Source organism: Tachypleus tridentatus, chromosome 13 (assembly GCF_004210375.1).
Source record: "Tachypleus tridentatus isolate NWPU-2018 chromosome 13, ASM421037v1, whole genome shotgun sequence".
Lineage (NCBI taxonomy): Eukaryota > Metazoa > Arthropoda > Merostomata > Xiphosura > Limulidae > Tachypleus > Tachypleus tridentatus.
Genome location: NC_134837.1, coordinates 228,584,989 through 228,600,911, shown reverse-complemented (window position 1 = coordinate 228,600,911; position 15,923 = coordinate 228,584,989). Strand labels below are relative to the sequence as shown.

The 15,923-nt window shown below is 31.7% G+C and overlaps 1 protein-coding gene across 2 annotated transcripts in view; it reads right to left on the bottom strand.

The window, feature by feature from the left end:
* LOC143240507 (SAM and SH3 domain-containing protein 1-like) overlaps positions 1-15,923 on the bottom strand; it is a 188,298-nt gene that overhangs the window by 39,175 nt on the left and 133,200 nt on the right. For both annotated transcript variants that reach the window (XM_076483039.1, XM_076483040.1), the window contains exons 8-9: positions 3,380-3,467; positions 1,546-2,300 (exon numbers count right to left, since the gene is read on the bottom strand). In XM_076483039.1, coding sequence (XP_076339154.1) covers positions 1,546-2,300; positions 3,380-3,467 — 843 coding nt within the window. The remainder of the gene's footprint in view (positions 1-1,545; positions 2,301-3,379; positions 3,468-15,923) is intronic.

Sequence of the window (15,923 nt, the reverse complement as noted above, 5' to 3'; positions counted from 1 at the left end):
TGAAAAAAAATTCATAACATCAGTTCTTAATGCTAGATATTCTGTGGAACGATATCACATCTTCATGTGAACATTAGAAATCACAAAAAAATTTAAGCTATCTAAGATAATCTATAACATCAATAACTCTGAAATATAATTATTGCTTCATTATAAAATATTGTATGGCACTATATTAAGTGAATCTAGAACTGGTTACTAAGCTACTGAAAATACTCTGAAATGAAAAGACACTATATTTTAGAGTTACCTTAATTTCTAACAGAACATAGCAGATTAACCCTAGATCATCACAATATACTTAAACAAAATTACATCTTAAGTGACCATAACTATTGTTTAACTGTAAAGGTATTTACATTGAACATGCTTTATATTTGGTGAGCTTCCAAAGGCACTTTATGTGTATTTTGAATGTCACTTTTCATCTTTCAAAACTATAATAATATCCAGTACAGCTTTCTCTGTAAATTATTCCCTAAACATATTATAAGCAGGTTGTCACTTAAAATATATGACACTCTGAAGAGCTATAAGTTGTTTTAAAATTGATATTAGTCTTTAAAAATAAAATCAGAATTTCACTTCATCAGTCATGTAATTCTTGTTTCTGATGAATGCATATTGAACATATACTAATCATACAACAATACACACTCTTAGCCAACTTCAATGAATATGTTGTTGACTGCAACAGTATATAGGTCATAATACTCTTGACACATGTATCAACAACTTCTTTATAAAAACTTAAAAAATTATTTATGTTTGAATATCTTTAGGAGTTAAGTTAACCTACAGGATTTTAAGAACTACATGCAACATTATTGATTACATTTAACTTAATGGCTATGATTATGCATAATTGTATAACACTACAATTTCCATGTTGATAAGCTTCTCCTAAGAATGTGATGACCAACCACACACAACACATTTTGATCAAATGGGATTGCTATAACCTTAGTTTCTCTGTCCATCTTTCTCATTAAAATTACCATTAATTTCAAGGTATGGCTAGAAGATTGTGAACTTTTGGTTTGTAAGTTTTCTTTATATTCTTATTTATTATCCTGTTAATGATATCATGAAATTTTTCCACTTTATCACAATACATTTTAGGTTAGAGAGTTTACTTTCATAACTACAGACTTCACTGTATAGATAAAGATGTTGCTACAAATTGGCTGGTGATGTGGTTTAAGATCCTGTTGCTGTCCTAAATGTTCTGCTGTGTAAATTTTTCTTCTTTCATGGAGAGCTTTGAAAGCTCCCTTCTTTGAAATGTTGTATCCTATGCATCTGATTCAATTAGAATGTTCAGTCTCCAAAGATTAAACTGCCCTATTAAATGGTCATGAAGTCACTATGAACCAAATATTTAAGTACTAGACATGTTACCTGTGGTACCTCTGTTTGCATTTGTGACAACATGTCTTGCATTAGTATAAACAAATCATTCTTATAAAGTGTGATTAACTCTATGGACAAGTAACTTAAGTATTTTTTAAAATAACATAACTTTCTTTTTCTTTTTTCACTTACAGTCAAATTTTGGATTTTTCCAAGCATACCATCCTTGCTTCGGTGTTTTAATAAGGAGGATGGAATGTTGTCTTCTGTACTCTCAAGCTTTGGTGTGGTATCATTATTCTCTGATGAAACAAACTTGCTGTGAGATCCATTATCAGCTGGAATTGAGGAATGGCAAAAACTGTCCTGCCTGCATTTTGTATGATGCAGCCCATCACTACAACAATGATCATCATATATACTTCCTTCAAAGTCATGATTCACAACCATTTGTTTGCAAATAATGTTTTTGGTTTCTTTCTGTACCAACTGCCCATAATCTACTGCTTTTCCAGGACTTGGTATTTCTATATCTGATGCTATAAGCCTGTGAGCAGAAGTTACATCTGTTAGGCTTTGTGTTGTTCTGTCATCTATTGGTGGACTACACCTTTTAGAACCAAAGTCTTCAACTTGTGGTTCTCCAGCATTAACATTGACCACATCATTAGAATCAATGCATTTATCTTGCTTGGACAGAATTATTTTTGTAAACTCTTCTTGAGAGCAGACAGGTAGACTATTGGTGCTGTGTTCAGAATTTAGGAGTGGTTGTGTTAAGTCTGACAGTGATCCACAACACACCTTGCATGTGGTACGATAATGAAGAGCTTTCTTATTTGTATATCCCTTACAATTGTCTTGATCCATGTCAAGGTCAAGATCTTCTGGAGGTTCATAATAAATATGTTTACTTAAAAAGGACGTGCCAGCCTCTCCATTTCCATCTGTCAGATTAAAAGATTTGGGTCAAAGTTTAAGACAATTTTATGTGATACCTTTAAGATCAATGTTTAGCTTGACAGACAGGCCTGTAAACTTTATATACACAATGAATATAAACAGATATATGTTGATTCTAATCTTAGAATGAAGTTAAATTGTAAAATCAGGATGAAGTTAAGTATTAAAATGTGTTAAGGTAAGAGTGCAGTAAAATCAACCAGATTTGTGTCAAATTCAAAAATCATAATGAATTTCAAAGAAAACATGTCAACTTTAAAATCAGAGTGAAGTTACTGTAACCTTTGTTGTATAAAAAAATCACAAAGAAGTGAAAAGAGAAATATTAATTCTAAACTAGGTATGAAATTCATCAATCAGATTTAATAAGATCAGAATGAAGCTGAAAAAGGTTATCAAGTTCAAGAAATATAAGAAACTTATCATGTTCTGTTAAAAAGAGACCAAAATGTAATGCTTACAAGCAGGGGCATAGATTTTTACACCCGATGGGGAAGATGATCTTTGCAAACACTTATCTGGACTGTTCAATTTGCAAATTGGTAATCTCTGATTGCGTGAACCTAAAAGCTGTAAACATGCAGTCACAGAGTAATCTTGTTGCCACGATACTTGCATTTATACTTAGGCCTACTGACTGATACTTACGAACTATCACTTAGATCGAAAAGCTGAGAAGCATGCCTATATTAAAAATGTACATTTTGGCTACTGAAAAAGCCTACATCTAGGCCTAATTATGTAATTCGATTGGTAAGAACATGAGAATCCCACAAACAAACACACAATTTGTAGGCCTGTGATGCAATAAAACAACTCAACAGACCAAACTGTAGGGGGGGATGATTGTATGGACCATACCACCCACTTAAAATGAAGGGGATGTATACCCTCCATCCCTCCCAGGATCAAAGCCGCTGCTTACAAGGATATATTGATTTATTTTGCAAATTTTTATTTATTTGCTACAATACAAATCAATTCTGGTCTTTTACATAACTAATATTCTGAAAAATTAAGTTAAATAATGGACTAAACAACAAAAGTATGAATAATAACTTACCAGAGTAAAATACAGCAGTAGGTTTTTTAGGTCCTTTTTTGCCACCAGGGGCTGAGAACCCAACTCCTCTTCCCAAATCAGTTAAAATCTAGATGTGAGAAAAAGTTATTTGATTTGGTAGTTTTGAATCCTTTAGTGGTTTTGCTTAAAATTTAAGATTTTTTTTAGATCTAATATTTACATATTCTAGAAGAAAGCATATATGAAACAATCACATGGCTACATTTAATAAAACATATGTATACACAATAAGCTGTGCTCTGCCAAATGTAGAAAGCAAACACCCATTTTTCATTTTATAGACTCCCAGACTTACTACTAAGCTAGTGGGGGGTAAAGTTATTCATAACCATATTTCAATGGCATACATTTGACAGATTTTTTGTATTGTATGAATTAAACAATTTTATTTTCAAACTAACTCAAAAACCAGTAAAAACTATAAAACACCCTTCCAGTGGGTTTATTTTGAATAACCAGTAAACCTTTTCTAATAATAGTGTAAATTAACTTATGATAAATGAATGATATCACATAATATCTATACTACCTACAACTGCACATATTATAGGCATGACACCTTTCTTTTTTATTTTTGTGGACTTAAACAAGTAGTATAATTATTTATGGTATGTCATAAATATAATGATTTTCAGTTAATTACAGACAGAATTTAGAATATGCCAATGAAAGGGGAAAAATACTGGTTAAACATTTTGAGAAAATTACTAAAACTGTATCTCATATACATGTTTAACCAAAAAAAGAAATCCAGACCAAACAATATTATTAAATGTTGATTTGTAGGTTGAGTAAATACAAGTACATGAGTGAAATATGTGAAAAGAGCATGAGAATTAAAAAATGATTACATATGTGGTGAAGTCCTAGTATGTGTCTCAATAAATCTGTTAATTTTTTTCTAACTTCCATTGACTTGACATATTTTGGCAATTCAAAGTTATATCTCTCATTTTAGAAGTGTACAGATCTAGCTTACAGTTATATTTTGATAACTGTGGTATATTATGATACTTTGTTTTCATTACTTAGGATACAGCAAATCTCTAAAGCTGACCACTGTATTTTAAAAATAATTGTAGAGTTTAAACATAAATATCTTTAGCATTGTTCAAATCCACATAACTTTTCTATTGATATCACATTTAATCAGCTCAGTTTAACTTTTTATATGAAGATAAAAGTATTAGTAGTTATTCTAAGCTTAGTCCACATAAAAAATAAGTAACAGCTGTACAGGATATTTATGAATGTACACCAGTAGATACTGTACAATAAGAGGCAACTATATACCTTTGTATATCTATAGTTACTTTTACTTGAAATGGGACTCTAATCTTTCAAGAATTTCTTGCAATTATTTTACTTTCTCAAAACTTTTAACAGAAAACCAAAGTTAATCTATTACACAAAAACTTCATCAACATAAACTGTACTGTATTATGGTATGCAACAAATTTGAACAATAATAATTTTAAAGTCAAAAAAGAGAGTTGCAAGGAGAATTATAGTAATTTTGGTCTTAATGAAAATTTTTATTTTATAAATACTTTGTATGAAATTACTTTCAATTACTGTAATTAATTATAATATTAGAAGTAGAATAAAGTTTGCAAACATACACACTACTCTAAGTATTTTTCCTATAAGTGCCCTTAGAATTTCATTCACACAATATTAAATAACTAAAGTTTATATTCTGTTCTTTTCTTTACAGTTTCGCAGCTGAAGATGTTGCAGCAATGAATAAACATTCTGGTAAAAGAATGGTTTTCTTAGCTTAATGGAAAGAGATTCTAGCATTCTGACATAGAATTATTCCCAGGAATAAATAATGGTGCAGAAGAAACTGGTATATGCATAACATAGCAAGATATACAGGAAATGTTGTTTGTATTTAAACTTTATAAACTTTTTTAACTTAATTCTGTTTTAAAAAGACACATTTTAACTAAATGTTTCAATGTGGCTGTTTTATAATTTTCTTCTTAATCATGTATGAAATAATGTGTAAATACAGTATGACTAAATTAACAGTTCTCTATGCAACCTCTAACATTAACTAGCAAACAAGAAAATAAAATGAAAAACAATTCCTTCTAAGCATTTCTTTAACGTTCTTAACTGCTGATTCAAATTGGTTTTGAAAATCTGATATCTTAAAGACTCTGTATAACATGGTTTGAACTAGATTTTCTTCAATGATTGAAGGAATGAAAACTTCATTTCTGACTGAAGTCTTTCACAAGATTACTTTTAAAGTTAAAATAGCTGGTTTCTTATTGGAAAAAAGTGACCAGAAAATCAGATCTGCGGATATACAGTGTGATGTTTTATATTATTGTGAAATATTTTGTCTTTGGTTGAATTTAATTTGGTTGTTTGGTAAAAATAGTGTCAAATCCAGCCCATATAACTATAAACTTTTTCTATATTCTCTGAGAGTAGTCTCACAAAAATTATGGTTCCTCAGCAGGTTGAGATTTTGCTGATAAGCTCTTTTCTTGAGTAGCCTAGTTGTCAATTCTGTCACTGATGTACTCTCAAGTGTAATCATGGTGGCTGACTTCAGCTTGAATAGCCTATCTTCTAAACACCTACTTAATTCAAGGGTTTTGTCCTATCTTGTGATGAAAACAGTTCACATCAGTGAAATCCAGTTTTAGCAGCATTTACATCACAACTAAATTTTATTACAAGCTGATTTAATTCTGCCATGAGTAAATTCATGTATGACTTCATAATTTTCAACATCCTCTAGAGCTTTTCCAATCACTAATCCATAAAGACATGTTGAAATAACTAGATGTAAATTTATTTTTAATATGCTCTAATATAAATATTTCAGTTCTTGGTAGTTCAATGACCACTGTTCCTTTTTCCACTGGTATAGTAATTTTCATGATGTAAATAGGTATTTTCTAGTCTTAGACTGAAAACCTACCCAAAGTCAACTTAATCGTATATACATGTTTCTATACAAAGTCAGTTCCCAAAACACCCTCTTCTTCAAAGTCAGTTATTCATACATCACTAGGTACATAGAAGCTTCTAACAACAAAGGTAATTTTCAACTTCCTTTTGTTAAAACTTTGTGTCCCCTTGCTGACTGTACTAGTTCTTCTCTTTTCATTTCCAGAGACAATTTCACATTTTCATTAACAGATTAGGCTGAATAATTTTACCTGTAGGACCAGGGGCATATTGCAAGGTTTTCCATCAATAAGCCCATGCTCTTGTGAATGATTTTCCTCAATTAGTGAACTTGTTTACTTATTTAACATGGATGGAATATTCTTTGTTAAATTTGCCTTACAAATCTAACTAATACTTGTTTTCTTAACATCTTGCTAACTCTTTGTTGTTCTTTCAATCTGTTTGGGCTCCAATGCTTTGGCTTAGTAACAACTGTTGATTTCTTTCAGTATTAGACATAATGGTCACATTCCCCGTATATGTAACAGTTACCTCTTACTTCAACTAGCCTTTGCCTGCAGTTCCTGGCAATTTGTCCATTCAAGTTACATTTGTAACATAAATTATCCTGTGGTTTGTTTCTTCTGTTCTTTAAAAGTAATTATCTAAAAAAGTGTTTTCAGTTCTTTGACATTACTGATAAGTGTAACTGATGTTCCAGTATTACACAATTTAGTATTCCTTTAACTCCTAGGTGTGCCATTAATAGTTTATCTGTAACTTCAATGAATTAAAGCTTTATTGCTAACTGCAGTGCTTCCATTATAAATTGGTCATATGCCAACAAATTCATCATTTCACAATGAGCATCCGGGCAAAATAATAGGACAAACCTTCTGCAAGTTCACCTGAGGTCTCTTTTTCTTTCATACCCTGCTCCAGAATTTTGCTCTAAATACTATATGGTGTGACTCTACTATCCTGTTGGATAAGGCTTCTACCAACACTGAGTAATTGTTACAATACTCAGTTAGAAGGTGCCTTAATACTGTCAAAGTTGGTCATTTTAAACAGGCAAAAAAGATGGCCTGTTGTTTACTCAGAAAATGATTTTTTAAATTCTGTGGAATCTTTCCATAGTAATTCATAAAGGCCAATGTTAAACTGGCCAGCTAACTCTGATAGTGTTATGGCTAGAGTAATCTAGGAAATTCTTACCACAATATGTAGCACAGTAATAGTGGAGGCCAAGTAAGTTCTATTCCGTGACTTATAGCAAGCAGATGGTGCTCTAGCCTGAACTGATGCACAAAGAGATGCAGCTGGCTTAATCTTAACATTTAATAATCCATTTTCCAGTTATTTTATTCTTTCACTGATGTTCTCTTCCATTTTAATAATGTTTTTCTACTTTGTTAATTATTGAATATCATAAATTTCAACATCACAACTTTATTATACTTTAATATTCTATACTTGTCTTCAAACTTGTTGTTGTAATTGTTCATTGTACAATTTCAACAGCTTCATCAATCTTGTATTAAATTAATTTATTTTTTGATGTTAACGACTGTTTGTATGTCAGTTTTAGTTTCTTTTTTACTTGCTGTGTTCTTTCTCTTCATTTAATTTTCGTTTTCTTCTTGCTCTTTTTAAAATTTTCTCTTACATTTAACTTTGTCTTTTCATTTTTAACCTGCTTCATTAAGATCATGTCCTAATAGTTTCACCATCTCAATTAATACTTGAACCTCATTATATGACCTTGTGTTATCACTATCTATATTAAAAGTTCTATAGTTTATACATTTGAACACTTGTACACTGTCATACATTATTTCAAGCCTGAGTCAGAATTTGATGTTCAAACCTCTCTGGCAGTCCGAGACTATCTTAATATTAAATCAAATTGCACAAAGGAGCTGTGATAGCTAACACAATGATGATTTACTTTACAATCTTCTCGATAATCTACCTTTGTTATAGATATTTCACAAAGCCTCTCACTCATTAATATTCTAGGGCTAACCCAACCTTAACATGATGCACCCTCTAGCAAACATCTAAATTACAAAATAAAAATATAAAACAAAAGAAAAACAGATTCACTGAATAGACACAATAACTGACATTGAACTGAACAGCAGATGTATTATTATCCTAATTAGCAGCATCCTCTAACAAACAATTAAATTACAGCTTATAACAAGAAGGACTCCCCAAGATTCATAAAAGTTCAATTAGAACAATTCCTTTTAGTATATTTACTTATAATCAATCATCAGCAAGATTTTTTATTATGATGAAAGAGTTTGTGCAGAATTAAAATTCTGTTCAGGATACCTTTTTAAATTTGTCAGCAGTGGGTTTAAAAACTTACAATGCCAAAATTCAGGATTCGATTCCATGTGATAGACATAGCAGATAGCTCAATGTGGCTTTGCTCTAAAGCAAACAGAATAACAATATCTCAATATCAGAACTAGCACTATGAATATCATCATTAAACTGCATCTGCTTTAATGGTGATATTCATAGTGCTAGTTCTGATATCGAGTTATTGTTTACAAATATACTTCAGGAGAAAACCACTGATTTTTGTTCTAGTCCTGTGTTTGCTGAGAATTGTGCAGCTATAACTAATGATGTTTGGAAAACTCTTCCATGTTTCACGACGAGACAATCAAACTTTGTATTTAACTGTAAACTTGCTGACAGATTGATGGAGTGGTTATGGGTTCCAGCCTTGTGCCTGATCTTGCTAGTCTTTTTCTAAGCTTCCATAAAGAAATGTTATATAGTCTGTCCAGAACATTTTAAGCCTGTGATTTGCAAAAAAATTTGTTGATGACACATTTGAGGTGTTTAACAATGTTGAGTGAGTTAGCAAAATTCACCAACTTTTAGAGGGTATTGGCCTGGCATGACAGGTGGTTAGGGTGCTCAACTCTTAATATGAGGGTCATGGGTTTTTCAATGACGTTCCTAAATAGAACTATCCATAACTGAAAAAATAAATACTGCATCTGGTTTTGTATGTTTTTAAAAATGCTGCTACTTCAGTCATACTCTACTTAAGTACTATTTCATATATGATGAAAAAGAAAATTAGCAAACAGATATATCCACAAAGTTCAGTTTAAATGTGTTTTAAAGCAGAGTCCAGATTAAATAGGCTTTTCAACTTTAAAGACCAAAAAAGATCCATTGACTACCTAACTGCCCTACTGAATATAAGGAGCAACTGGAGAGTCATTGGATTAACCACTAGAACAGGGATGGCAAATCTTCCTGAGAGTGTGTGCCCAAACTGGGGATAACTACAATTTTCTAGCGTGCCTGTGGTAATTTTTAGCAGCAGATTATCATTTATAACTATTCTGAGTTATTTTAAATGAAACAGCTTCAGGAGTTACATGTTATTAATAACTATAGTAATTTACAATAAATAAAATAAAATAAATAAATAAATGAATTAGTAACAACAATAATGGAATTTTTTTAAAGAAAAAGAGTCATTTTGTTTATTTAGGTTTATTCATTGTTTTACTATTAACATAAAGCATTTTGTGAAATGATAAGCTTTGGTTCATATTATGTGGCGGCCTGACATGGTCAGGTGGTTAAGGAGCTCAACTCATAATTTAAGGGTCGTGGGTTCAAATACCCATCACACCAAGCATGCTCACCCTTACAGAAAAATCTGTAAAACACATCAATCTACAAATCCACACAACATCAGATAATTCTTGACAAGAAAATTTTTCATTTGTCAAAGACAGACGAATTTCATTCAAACACTGAACAAATCATTTAAGAACAGAATCTCTACTTAGTCAATGAACATTGCCATACATAAGAAGTCCTGTGTACACCAATTTTGCTTCTCTTACAAAATTCTGAAATTTTCTTTCTTACAAAGTATGCCAGAAATAAAACTAACTACCTTGGTTACAATTTCCATTACTTTTTTAGCTCCTTAAGGCAAGCTTTTATGTACAAAGCTCTTTGTGTATAATAAAATGAAAGCCTACCAGTGTATGTCCAACATATTTTGCAAACAAACTTACAAAACTTGCTTCTTTATCAATCATGCTGGGTACACCACCATTTGTCATGGAAACTATTTTTGAAAGGTCAATCTGTCAATTGGATAATTCATTTACTATTGCATTATATATTTCAACTTCTGGGGTATGTTCATGTAACATTACCTAGTTAACCAGTCTTTACAGATTTCACCACCCCTACAAAATCGAGCAATAATGCTCGCCCTTTCAGCTATGGGGACATTATAATGTGACAGTCAATCACATTATCTGTTCATAAAAGAGTAGTCCAAGAATTGGAAGTGGGTGGTGATGACTAGCTAGCTGCCTTCCCTCTAATCTTACACTGCTAAATTAGGGACAGCTAGCACAGGTAGCCCTCATGTAGCTTTGTGCAAAATTCCAAACAAACAAGTATGTCATTGGTATACAAATAAATCTGTAATTAACTAACTGATCAAAAATATATGCATACCATGCCAGATAATATAATTTTAACAATACAATTCATACATTTACTGTGAAAAATAAATGCATATTTACCAATATTATCACTAAATATCCAGTATTCACTCACAAACAACAGAAGAAAAATATAAGCAGAGTGCAGTCAATACCAACAGTTTACTTTTATTTCCACTCAAATACTGATGTGTACACTGGGTCATTGAGGAATTCAAAAAGTGTCATCTGATGCCACATGTTCCCACAGTCGCAAAGCTGACAACAAGAGGGCGTGAGATGTCCCCTGTGAACATTTGTTACTGTTCCCAAGTTGGAAAAATCATTCGCTACTACATTTGGCAGTAATGATACTCATTATAAATATATATATATTTATTATGGGTTAGTGTTAGGGTTTAAAGAATCAAGAGGTGGCACTGAATGCTGTATGCCATAGGTTCACTAGCACTGCATTAAAAGGTCTTGTGGCCCAATAAAAAAATACTGTAATGCTAAAACCTACAACCAGTAGTATTACCAACAGTGTCTAAACGAATGTGATTTTGCATCTTCCTCCTGTTTTTCTGCCTCATTTTCTATATCTGAGAAGAATTCCACCTTTTAACCAGAAGATGAAAGTATTACTATATCTTTAATTGTGAGAATGTAAATAAACTAATAGAACATGAATTTTGGTCTTTAACAATAGCAGGCCAACACTAAAATATAGATAAAAATATGCACTTTGGTGTAAGGTTATATAATTCATCTTTATTTCTTAATATGTTTACATTCCATACATATAAACTATAACAGTTACAGAATTACCTTGAATAATAATGGAACACCACATATTAAATTACATTCTGGATTATGTTACCTGAGATATTTTGACAAAAACTCTTTAAACAGACCAACATGAATTTGTATCTCTTAAAATAGTTATCTGTTAAAACAAATGAGACTACATTGTATCTACTATTCTTAATACTGAACTCTTAAAAATGAGAAAATATTAATATGTCTGGTGGACTAAATAATGAGCTCTTAAGCCACGGGACAATGATGCTTTATGTACTGTTCTTAGGGATGGTATCCCCAAAATACATAGAACAACACATAAAGTTCTTACAAATTAACTCTTAAAGCTTTTGAGAATTAGAATAGTTACTAAACTCTCTTAACAACGAAAACATGAAGGCAACAAACATGATAGGTTGTTAATACTTGTCTTCTAATGAGTCATTAGAACTGCAGCACTCATTAAACAGATGATATCTAGAAAATAAAAGTAGTGTTCTTGACACTTTTGAAAAATGTGGATATCAGGTTTTTAATGATGAACTGGTAAAATACTTTGTGTATACACCTTCATCTAGTGTTTTTTAATACTGACCTCATAAATAGACAGAGAATAAAAAAATGATATTTTTAGTACTTATCTCTTGAAACACGTATGTGATAAGAAGCATTGTTCTTAACAAACAGGAAAGATGTTTTTAATACTGACACTAACTCATGAAATGCATGATTTTACCTATTTTACCATTAATAATGAGGTCTTGAAACAACCAAGAACAATACTATCTGGAGTTATATCACACTAGTTTGAAACACGTATGGATGAAAACATACCAACTTACTGTGCTTAATAAACATTGTCTTTTGAAAGACATGAGAATGAGGATATTATATGTGTATGGTTGTGCATTTGTAAAAGCTACCCATGAAAATGTGTACATCTAATATTCTTAATACTAATCTTTTGAGGGACGTGTGAATCTGTGCATTTCTGGATATCATTAATACCAACTCTTTAATTTGTTTGTATGTTTTCAAGCAAAGCTCAGTGTAATTTGCTGTGTTCACCCCAAAGAACTGATCCCCAAATTTTAGCAATATAAGTCCTTAAACATATTACTGTCCCACCTGGGGATACTAGCTCTTGAATCACTTGAGAATAAAAGGTTTAGCATTATAAATATACATACAATGAAGGATGATTTTATATCTGGTAATCTTAATACTGATCTCTTGAAGTACAAGTAAAAGTTGTTGGTTGTACTAATGAGCTCATAAAACACGTGAAAATATAATAGTATAAGGTGTGAGGATGACAATACATTTAGAGATCTTAAAACATATAAAGATAAAGATACATTTAAGTATTTTTATTTTTTAAACACCTGAGACTGCCAATATATTTAATGTTCTTGAACTGACCATAAACCAACTACACATCCTGGTTATGTAATGCAACCACAATGTTATACAATGGATGGAGCAGACACTCAAGTCCCTTCTTGATTTACAAGTTGCAACCTATGCCACCAGTGCTTCAACCAGGATATTATTCTGAAAGAGAGGAGGAAGGTATCTGCTTTGCATTGGAATAGTAGACATCCTTTGAGCTAACTGCCCTTAGTTTCTCAAGTAGCAAGGTAAACAAGGCTATCACTTTAGACTGATCGTGCAACAAATACAGGAGAACAAAGAGCTGGCAGTGAGTAGTAAATGTCAAAGTTGAGCCTGGCCACTACTTAGGGAAATGCAATTATTAACTTGTATGAAAAAAGTCAGGGATGTTAACATGTTCAGAAAGGAAGCATTGTTAGCTCAAACAGTGATCTGTCTGAAGGAAAATGAAGTTTTGTGTTTTTTTTATAACTGCAGTTGGCTGGTTATTCAACTGCATGCTGAGCAAGTCATAAACATGATAACCAAAATGGAATTTACCTTTGTTAGTAGCATCACTAGGATTTGCATGATTACCAATACTTTCGAGATCACTAGCTGAGGACTTTGTAGAAATTCTTGTAACTTGTTGGTAGAATATGTAGTGTATTTATGGTACGTAGATGCAGATGATGCAAGTGAGACTATATACAACTGTCATGTAGATTCCACTGGTTAGGGATATAGAAAACACAGAACTACAGCATATGTTCAAGTATGGGATTATACAGCCTTCAAAGAGTGCTTGGTTTTCCCCAAAAGTGTTAATTTGGAAGAAGAAAAGTACACCCAGCTTTTCCATTACCATGTATGCATGAATATATAGAAAAATTGGAAAGGATCTGTTAATTAAACATAGGTTAGACTTAGCATGAGATACTGGCAAACTAAGCTGGATTGTATAAGTTTCATTTTATACTGTCTGGCTTTATAAAATTCTCACTGCCTCACTGCTTGAGAAGCTTGAAAGTGAAACCATTAAAACAGCAGCAGTAAAATGGTGGATTTGACTTGTGACCAAATGAGAATTCTACAATGTTTTTTGATTTGTGTCATACAATATGTGATCTGTTGTCATCTTCTCCAAGATCAAATCTACAATATTGGCTCTCATTACTGAAGCAACACACTTCAGGTGAATTGAGAAATGTAAGGAAGCACTTCATTTCCTGAAAGTTGTTTTAGTACAAGTCCGGGTGTTGGCATATTTACAGAACAAGCATTCCTGTTGAGTAATGATGTCAGTGATAGTATAATCACAATTGCAGAACACAGTAGAATGTGTAATTGAACATGCTAATCATACATTCATGTATCCTCAAAGTAGATACTGTACACCAAAAAACAAATTAACTACAGACGTGATCTTCGTAAAACACTTTTGTCACTGCTTATATGGTAGAAGTGCTCAAGTGCACCATGAATACTTAGTGCATTTATTTAGTACAGTGGTTGAGGAATGATAGCACACTGGATAACAGTGTTACAGGAGTGTATGATTTAATTATATGTTATTAAGTGGGATAGTAACATGGAAAAACTCACAGGAATTGTCTAGCCAAATGGTAAAACCATGTCCATACACTACACACTATGTATGAATTGAAGCATTTATGTTTGTTGTTCTCAGTAGCTTCAGTATTCAGCTAGGTTGTATTAACTTATTTCATTTCGTTTAGGTGAGAAAAAAAAAAGAAACAAGTTGTAATATTAAATTTTCATTTATTGATTAATAAAGGAAAACCTTTTGAGTGTTAGTATTTTTCTGTTTCTACAATATTAGTTTATTATTATTCAAATATTATTAAATTAATTTCTTAAGATGGGGCACACTGAAAGAGTGACTATGGAAAATGTTTACACAAAACAAATGCAGAATTAAAAAGACTTTTTTAATTGTATGATACAAAAGTTTAATTTCTTTGTTAAAAGATTCTTCTGTATTGTGTACCTTTGTAAAACAGTTGTGATGTTTGTAGTTAGCACAACCCTCAACCAGAGTGTAAGTTAAAACTTATCAGTTTTAAAATCAAATTAACTGTCAGCTTGAGAACAAATCTGAAGCATGCAAGAAAGGAAAGTATGGTATAGAAATATGCCATGCATTTCTGTCTTCTTGTATTATTCTGAATTTACTATTTATTATATATGTATACAGGTTTCACATAACATGTGGCTGAGAACAACATTAAGGAAATTTCATTCAGCTACTTCTGTTCCATTGCTATCCTCAAACTGACAATATCTATTAAGCCCATGAGAAGTACTTACTTCAATACTGCACGTTATGCTAGAACAAAACAGCAGTGTCCTTCAGTGGTAGTTAAGATGATATCTTAAGGTTATGGTTTGCTTCCCCTATATTTGAATGAGAATGATTAATTGTAGGTAGCACTAGTTATTCTTAGTAACTATAAAATTTCTTGCAAGGTAAGGAACATTGGATTTAGGCAGTCTGGTACATAGATTCAGCTTGATCAGTTGAAGATAGTTCCATATCAATAAAACAAGTACACACTATGTTTGAGTCCCATGTGATGTCAATAAAGATTGTTCATTTCCTATTTCACTTTGTGTTTATCTGCTATATTTCAATCATTCTCACAGCTTACATACTCAGAAAGATAGCATTACATTATAACAAATTGTTTGACTGAATCTCCTATTATTACGCAGACCTATTCCATTGCTCTGGGATTACCTCAGTTTTACCTAAACATATCATACTCTTGAAAGCAAAAGACTGAAAACACATCTTGTAATCTTATTACTGAAATTTTGAAATATGTGAAAGACAATAATACTTTTTCATGTCGAATTTTAGGAACACAGGAGAATGAGATATATCTAATAACCTTAGACATAATTTTTGAAATATG